Source organism: Akebia trifoliata, chromosome 13 (assembly GCF_017979445.1).
Source record: "Akebia trifoliata isolate Shusen 1 chromosome 13, ASM1797944v1, whole genome shotgun sequence".
Lineage (NCBI taxonomy): Eukaryota > Viridiplantae > Streptophyta > Magnoliopsida > Ranunculales > Lardizabalaceae > Akebia > Akebia trifoliata.
The window spans coordinates 7,325,325-7,334,969 of NC_141387.1; the positions used below are offsets into that span (position 1 = coordinate 7,325,325).

General features: G+C 34.6%; 1 protein-coding gene across 1 annotated transcript; it reads right to left on the bottom strand.

The window, feature by feature from the left end:
- Positions 1 to 2,058: 2,058 nt before the first annotated feature.
- On the bottom strand, positions 2,059 to 9,167 carry LOC147387641 (prohibitin-1, mitochondrial). Its single transcript, XM_086421189.1, has 5 exons — positions 8,930 to 9,167; positions 8,602 to 8,718; positions 4,215 to 4,385; positions 2,957 to 3,169; positions 2,059 to 2,506 (listed from the first exon to the last, which is right to left on the bottom strand). Exons 1-5 carry the CDS (start codon positions 9,107 to 9,109, stop codon positions 2,309 to 2,311), a joined length of 879 nt encoding a protein of 292 aa, XP_086277315.1. The 5' UTR covers positions 9,110 to 9,167; the 3' UTR covers positions 2,059 to 2,308.
- Positions 9,168 to 9,645: the final 478 nt, after the last annotated feature.

Sequence of the window (9,645 nt, forward strand, 5' to 3'; positions counted from 1 at the left end):
TTCAAATTAAAATTCAACAGTGAAAAACACAACTTTTTTTGAAATTTGAATTAATTTTTTTTTTTTTTTTTTCAAAGCTCAGAGAATTTTATCCTCTACAACCCGAAGCATCGAACCATGTTTTCACATGCCACAAGATGAGCCCCAAGGACCCTTAGTAAGGGTGAAATCCTTACAAACTTCCCTTAGCCTTTAAGTTAAAGGGAGTTTGGGTGCAATGGAAGAATAGATGGAGAACCAATAATAACTTCCAAGCCTTTTTATTCCAACTAAGAATGTCTGGTGGATTGAAACATCCATCATTTCTTTCATTATTAAAGAAGCTTATTTAGGATCCTAATGTGAATAAAACCTGGAAAAGCTTCTTTTCTGGTCAATCTTTTGACAGACCAGTCCTCTATTTTAATCTTTGATCTTTCAGACCATCTAATGTGTGTGTCAAATCATCATCATTGGGCATAAATCATAATGCCTCTAGTTACAAATATTTGGCCAGAAACACAAATCATGTTTGTCATTTTCTACCTTCCAAGAGGACTCGCTTAAATTAAAGATGCAAACTTATGTCATGGTCTTGTTAACAATCTCTCGTCTAATTCTTGAAAAATTCATGAATTTTTTTTTATATTTTTTCAATGATAGTATTATTCTCCAGATTATTGAATTATTCTAAATAATTCACATATTTTAAATATATATATTAAAAATAAAAAAAAAGAATAAACTTTTTTGTTTTTTGATGAATTTTTGTAAAACTCGGTCGGAAAAAAAAAATGGCACTCTAACTTGTATGCTGTATAGTGTAAACTTATTAGTCGTCACACGTAACACAAGTCCACTTTGAAGGCCATGCTTCAGGTGACAAATGTCCATTTTAGCTTTTAAAAAAATTAACGACATGACCCTCGACATTTTTTTGAGATTACAAAATAATTTTTCAAATTAATGATTTGTCCCTTGACTTTAGTCTTCTTCTATAAATCAATGAGACATATAATACACGTATGAAGCATATGCCGTATATTTTTCAATTACCAAATTTTTAAATGGATTTCTGCAATCTAAAATCAAATAGAACTTGAAATTTAACCATATTCCGAATTGCTAACAAGGGTCATGGCCATGGCATCTATCATAAAAACACGGAATGATTCATGTATAAGATTCATTTTGAAGTATTATATGACACGAGTATACCTATTAAAATAAATAATAAAAAAATTAAAAAACAGTAATAAGATCAACTATGCTTTAAGAAAAGGTTTGAACATGTTCAACAAAAGCTGATTAAAAGCCCCGATTAAAAGAAATGTTCAAGTCATAGATCATAAAAGAAACCAGAGAAAGACCCTAATGAAATTGAATGAAGATAGTGAAAACATACATCGGGCCAAAAGAATAAGCATTTGGACACTGGAATAGAAGAACAAGATTCATTTAGTCGAACTCCAAGTCTTTGGAATAAGGTTTTGTCGTTGTCATCATCTTAAGCTTTTAGGTAACATAGATTTGTCATTTCAAGATAGCTATTTTTATTTGGATGGTTGCCCTTAATATAATCTTGTCTGGGAATCGTAAATATCTCTTAATATAATTGTGATTTTTGCTCTTCCTGTAAAATAAATATAGTGCCTAAGCTATTAATCATCTCCAAATTCATTGAAACTTATTTTCTTCTGGAATGTGAGGGCTACATTGTATATTGCTGTCACATAACAGGTTTTTGTGTATTTTTCTTTTTTCTAACTATGGTTATCAAATGCATCTACAAATGTAGTAAGAAAATAGTAAAATCAATCTCTAGACATACACAATAGGTTCTATTTAAACAAATATATATATTCAAAGACGACCCCCATTGAACTGCTGACTCGAAACTGTTCCTACTCTTCAAAGATTGCTGTCTCTCCTCCTAGACTCCACAACATATGGAGGTTAACTTAAATACCATAGAGTTCTTTCCCTATGTGAGAAATTATTTCCTTAGGCCTGCGTTATTCACAGAATTGTAGTAACAATGCAGAAGAGATGGCCACACATAAAATATGGAGTTCCGAATGGAAGTAAAAGGTGACCAAGGATTATATGAAAAATATAACAGAATAATTTGTCTGCACGGTGGTCGACAAAGTTCATGGCTATACTAAATCTTCAAGTTGCAGTTATTATTTTTTCCGTCCACCAAAACTTGCGAAACCAAGCACATTGTCTACTATGAAAATTTGATGAAATATTCCCATACTTCAATAATGTGAAAAAAAACTTGAAAAATAGATGGGGGAGTTCAGATAAGCTTTATCTGTCGTATTTATTTCTTTCCACCGCCTGGCTCCAAATTCATCTCCTGAAGATTCAGCAACAAATCATCAGAACTCAAGAACACTCGGTTGGCAGAGTTTGAGATTGTTTGTGCTATTTCCCTTGCGGCTTCAATCTTCCTTAAAGTGATAAAGGCTGGATTATTTGAGATAGCTTGACCGATCAGTTGGGCACTCTTGGCTTCTCCCTGGTAATCAAAGACAATGAAAATGTGTGATATGGAAAAGCAAGAGAGATTCTATTGGCACCCCAATTTTTACTGATTACACCCCAATTTCTTAAATTATTTATCACCCCCCAATTAAAGATTAAAACACACCATTCAATCAGAGTACGGTTTGGCTCAAATTACTACCTCAACATTAGAATACTTGTCCAAACAATTTCAGTAGTTTACAATTATAAATAGGTTCATATAACATCTTAAACCCAGAAAAAATGGGAACAAAAAAGAGTGAGTTTCTTTTGTCACCCCAACTTTTACTTATTCTCAACTATTTACTTATTTTCTTTATTTTATATTGGGGTGTAATAAGTGAAGGTTGTGGTGCCAATGGCAACTCTCAAAAGCAAGTATGAGCAGTCGGTTCAAGGAAAATCAAGAGCACAATCCAAGTCATATGGAACATTTGCTTACCTGTGCTCTAATAACAGCACTTCTCTTGTCTTGCTCGGCTTTCTCCACGACAAACTTGGCTCGCTCAGCTTCTTGTGCAGCAATCTGTTTAGCTTCGATCGCAGCTGTAAACTCCTTCCCAAAAGTTAGGCTAGTAATGGACACATCGTCCAGTGCAATGTTGAAGTTGGCCGCCCTTTCTGTCAATATTTTTCTTATCTCCCGACTAACGGCCTGCATTGAAAAATTACGATAGTTACATTCTTCAACACAAGCAGGGAATAATGACGACCGACCAACCAATAGTCCAACCACGCATAAATCAAAAGTTTATCTGATCAGATGATTGCAGGCTTTGTAATTTACTAAATTATTTTGGCCAATTGGGATAAAAATGGTTAATCGTCCAGCAAAAAAGTCTCCACTGGATGCTTGCAATCACCTAATGAGGTTATGACGGGTGTCATCGGATCGGGGTTCCACATATAGCAAGAACCAGAACTTAAATAAAATCTTCGCTCCGGTTCTTATTGGTTTCGGTTCCGGGTATGAGATCCTTGAACCCTGAACCGACCCTACAAAAACCCGATACTCATCAGGTTACCCATTGTGTACCCACTAAGAAAAATCATATTTATTTTTTTGAATGAGAAAAAGAAATATGAGTATTCGATATAATAGACATTCATTTAAAATGTAACAATTTAAATTGTAATTCCTCAATTGAAAGTTAAGATCAACAATAAATTATTCACGAAAATCAAACTTTTGAGAATAAAGTTGTAGAAAATTATAGAATAAACCATTTATTTGTTCATGAAATTGTACAAAAATATGGAAAATGAGTGGAAGTTCATGTAGAGAAAAGGCAAAAATTAAAGACTTTACATTTTCTTTATATTTTAATTTCAGTTCAACTACATTTACTTCAAGATATCTCTTTATAAGTATTTAATTAGACTACTAATTTCATTATAAATGCTATAAATTTACTAGTCGGGTACCCAAAGATTCTTATCTGGTTCTTAAGATATCTACCAGAACCGGAGCCGAAAATGATTGGGTCCATAATGGTAGACCCAAAACCAACCAATTGGTTTCAGGACATCCGGTAACGGGTACCCATTGATACCCTTAGTTATAACCTCGGATCGACAGAGTGGGAGTATGATAGAAATGTATATCACGTCCTGATAGTATGCTCAGTAGCATCTATAAAACTCAAGATCACAGATTTGCCCCCTTACTACTGGGAAGGATTAAACCCACAGATGTATACCTCTCTCTGAGTAATAAGTTGGCTGGCATTGTATTGCGCAACCACAGCCTTCAAAGTTTCATGGATTATTGAAGGCAGAACTCTCTCATTGTAATTCTCCCCAAGAGTTCGGTAGATGGTAGGTAACTGGTCTGCCACAGGTCGCGTAAGAACTCGAAGCCCGATCTTGACCTGTTCATTAAAAAATGCTTTACAACAATTAGTATGGCAAACAAGAAGATTCCCAAACACATAGTGAAGGTATGTTACATCGATCACAAATGAAATGAAGGCTGCCCAACACAATAAAAAAAATGTCTCACATCAAATTCAGGAACTTTGCTAATTTTGCAATTCACATCTTATTCATAATATACTTACCACTAATATTTATCCTACGTCTTTAGTTAGACATAAAACAAAAAATAAAAATAAATAAATAGAAGGAAAAAAAAAAGACAACCCAAAAGACTTTGAAAGTCACTCTAAAGATAGCTGCTCAGTCTTCTAAAGTAAAAACTCAATCAATGGACCGGTACACCATCATCCTAGGAAAGATTTACTTCTCAACTTATACTTTTTTTCCAAAGTTTAGAACTTTGGTGCATGGGTCCAACGATGGTAGGGAAGAGTCCATTATATGGTCCAAAGAGTCTTCGAGTTGGGGAGCTTATACTCAAGCTCTACATTTTATGGAAGCATGGATCATAACATAAGAAAGTTTATTTTTGCTGCCACACCCCCTCCCGCTTCTTGTTGCCTATGGTAACCAAGGTTTGCTATCAGCCAATATAGCAATTATGTCATGTCTGAAAATAAAGCTTATATTTAATGCATAGGACAATCAATGAGCATAGACATTGTTAAATATAAGGCAATTCCAATAGAGAATTTGACCACACTATACAGGGAGGTGGAGAAGGGCAGATGAATATAGAAGATGCTACAGAATAAAGTGATGGAATACAATAGGTGAAAAAGCAGTATCTTTTGTAGATAAATTGATAAAGAAAGAAATGTGCAAGATAGAGGTAAAAACTAGGTGTAAGGTGAAATAAAGAGATTCTTGAACCGTCCAAGTGAAAAAGTGGTTGGGTGTTCTAAGGGCCAGATACCCAAGGGCACCCCAACATATATATATATATCCACGTGAAATAGTCGCACATAATGAAATTTGGTGTTTGAATTATGTAGTTTAGAAGGTCATTTAGAGATAAGATAATCTATTACTTGGAAAATGACTAGAAATGAAGGGCACTTGGAAAGACAAGAACTTGTTGAAACGGAAGCCAAAAAAAAAAACAGGAGAGAGAGAAGCTAAATACTAATAGTATATAATAGGTTGAGAACAAAAGGAGGCCATAAATATGTTTGCAAGTTTGGCATGAATAAAAGAATAGATCATTCTAAATATAGTAAGGGCTATAAGGAGAAAAACTTGGCAATAGATTAGATTAAGGACAGGTAGTGGACATATTTTTAGATTCTATTAAATGAAGTCTACATACAAGAAAAGTCAATCATCGAGGAAATCTTTTCACTTAGAAAATGATGGAGAGTTTCCAAGAAAAGTAGAAACACATGTTATTAATTGACTAGGCAAAAGCATGCGATAGAGTACCTATCAAGTTACCTTTGGAGTATAGGGAAAGAAACAAGTTTCAAGAGAATATACAGATATAATTAAGGATATGCATGATTACATATTTGAATAGTGTGAGAACAAATGTTGAACGAGACAAATAAGCTTGGAATAATAGATAGTTTACTCCAAAGAGAGGGTCTCTTTGGTGTAAGTTCTTTGTAGTTGACATAGAACTAGTTGATGAGACCAGATAGAGCACCAAAGCGTTGGAGAGTCACTTGATCAAGGATTCAAATAAGTAAAATTGGCACGAAGTATATGGAATGAAACTTGTTTTTATAGGTGTAATAGATTTCATTAAAAAGCAATAAGCAAAGAGATTTGTGTACTTAGGAGGTCAGCAAGACCTGCCTAAGGAAAGAAAAGAAACAAAAAAGGATGAACAAAATAAAGATAACCCATCACCACATACAACAAGCTCCCATTTAAAGGAAAAATGCTTTAAGAAAAATTGTACTTTGTAAATAACATATACCAAAGGGTGTGCATGCGTTGATGTTTAACACAACAACTTGCAAGGTATCCTATTTTTCTTGACGAACTCAATTGATGCACTCTTTCCCCCAAACCCCAGCACACCACAAATTGTAATATTCTTGAAAATAAACAGCTTCGGATGAGAAAGTCAATATATACCAACTTTGTAAAATATTAAATACAAAAGATGACAAGGTGCAAGAAACAACCAACTAGCTAAAGAAGATGATCCATAATTCCCTTGTAACACCAGGATAAGAAGATGCTCAACAAATTCACCAGAAGATTTACAAACAAATAAATAATGCACCAATAAGATTGATGGATAAGAAAAAGCAGTCATTTCCATTATCATAGGAATGAAGACATTGAAGAGGATATTGTCTGATAAATTATAGGTACGTGATTTAAAGTGGAGATACTTTCTTGAAGAGTTATGTAACTAATACATTCCAATCAAGTTTTAAAAAATAAAAAATTAGAAACCCCAAGGGTTGGTGAGATGGCCAAGAACACACCTCAAGAAGCAGAGGTCTACAGTTTGAATCCCCCCTTAGGGGCCACCCTTAAGCATTCATCCCAAAAATTACCTGATGCATGTCGAGTGAGGGGATTGCATGTGCCCTGAGGATTAGGCAGGTGCTCTAAGAGGCCCAAAAACCTTGGTTAAAACGAAGAAGAAAACAAGAAAACTGACAATGCTTTATGAGGCTAAATGTTGGAAAATCAAGAAAATGTCCATAGATCGAGTGTGGAACAGATTAAGACATTAAGATGGATGGTTGGAAAAAATAAAATTCATAAAATTAATAAATGCATTCATGAAAACGTAGAGTCGTCATTTGTCATATTTACCCCTAATATGTGATCAACCAGGAGAAAGTCGATTGAGAGGAAGCTGCCAATGATAGGCATCAGTGAGATGGAACATGAGCGTTAAGGTTCTAAAAAACAAAAGCTAAAAAGTGAATGGCAAAAATGAGTGTCGATGGAGGTAATGAAAGTATACTTGATAACACTTGAATAAACAAGAAGCAGATCTAGATATAACCGGAAGAAAGAATAGGATTCGCTCAATTGACCATTGGTTAGGGGCGGATTTATAGTGAGGGCAGTAGGGGCACTTTCCCCCACAAGAATTTCAAAATCTAAAGAGTTAGCTATTGCGGCAGATAAAAAAATCCGTCATAATTTCCCCCACAAAAAAAAAAATTCACTCTTAGTTGCACCCATGTAAGCAAAATCCTGGCTCCTCGCCTGCCCTTAGTATTTGGGATAAGAAGTCAATGGTTTTTTCTTCTTCCTTTTTTGTTTTTTGATAGAAAAGTCAATGGTAATTTTTTCATGCAACATTGCACCTTATAGACCAAATCATCACATAACATTTCAAATGAAATTACGTCTTTTTCATGAGTATTGTGCTAATAACAGAAAAAAATACAAAGATTCCGATAAGACTTCCTTATTAGCAAATGTACTTGTACATTGTCTGCACTCCTAACCATGTGGGAGAAAATGATGGACCAACTTCTCACTAATTCCACAAAAAAAAGCGATCAATAACATGCACAACAATTCCAAGGATAACCTTTATCAAAACTAGTCAATTAATTTCATTTGATAAATCACCATGAAACACAAAAGACCTCCAAATTCCTTGATAATCTTTGACAATGGATATGATTTCTTCTCTCACTGATTGGACCAGAAAATAATATAATCATTTTTCCCCTATCAATGCACAATACATCTCATATCTCAACATTAAGCAGAAAACTCAAAAGACTCCCATCAAAATTAAGTTTCATCCACCATTCACCTTCCCCAAGAAAAGAAATCATATCTTCAAAGAATGGTTGTTCAAGTGAACTCAATTTCATCAGCAGCTTTCTTTCAGATGGGTAAGGTAGACATGAATCCACAACCACAAAGTTGCATTGTAATATTTCAACTAACCGATCTATAGGTCTATACAGTTGACAAGCGTTCCAACAAATATGAAGATAAGAAATGGGCTAGTGCACAAGGCATAACCGCATAAGAGATCAATAGAAATGAACCAAATAAGTCCTAAATCCCAAAATTATAGATAATAAAGCAAATAAATATATTAAATGCCCATCACTAATACACCTACTAACAAACAAAAAATTGAACGAAAACCAATCTTTGTAAATGTTTTATTGAAGAAATTCAACAAATAGCCAATGACATACACATCTTCTAGATACATTGCAACAATTTCCTATGATATATAAGAAAATGTGGAAGAAAAAAAAAGATTACCATCTGAAGATCACGACTACCCGAAGTACTCTCCACGAGATGGGGTCGAGCGCGCACATCGTAGATCACCGGCCTATCAAACCAAGGGACCATCAAATGTGTTCCTTCTGGATAAACCTACACACATAATCTCAATTAGTAGTCATGAATCTAAGACGAACCCAATATTCTAAAACTGTAAATTTTTCCATTTCTAGTACAGATTTCATCGATTCGATTTAGATACATCACACATGGTATGAGAGATTAAGTTCAAAAGGGTTGTTTCGAAACTCCACGATTGATAAAACCCATAATCAGAAATAAATGATTGAAGGAAATGCAGTACCTTGTCTTTGACACCAACGAGACGATTGAAGACGATGGCGCGATGACCTCCTTCGACATTGTAGAGACTGTTGAAAGCTGCGTAAAGACCAAGACCACCAACAACTCCAAGCTTGATAAGGGCAGAAGCCGCACCACCGCCATTTGGAACCTTGGGAACCCTAACGTTCTTGAAATTCATTGTGTGAGACTGAATGAGAGAACGAGGGGAGGGGAGGGGGGAGAGAGGAGGGAGGGGCTTTGCTTTGCACTGGTCGCAGGGTTTGGGGTTTTAGGGTTTTTTTTTTTTTTCTTGTGTTTCAAGTTTTAAAGAGAGCTACTATTAGCTACTATTGGCACTCCAACTTTTACTTCTTACACACCAATTGAAAAGGAATTGAAAGTTAAGTGATGAGTTGGTGAAAAAAAAATTTGGAGATGGTAGATTTTGATGAGAAAAAATCTGGATTTTTTAGTTGAAGATAAGGGGTATTTGATCGATTTTCATCAGTCTATTACTATAGATTAAGGTCAACTTTAAAAAAATTAGCGTAAAATAACAAAGTTCAGTTGATTCGCTATTTTTCACAAATCAAGAGCGAATTGAACCGTGAACTAGTTCGGTTTGAACCGATTCACAATTTGATACTTCAATAGCTAATTCCGTAACACAGCTTCAGAATAAGTAAAAGTTGAAATGCCAAAAGAAGCTCTCTCAATTATTATATTTTATTTTAC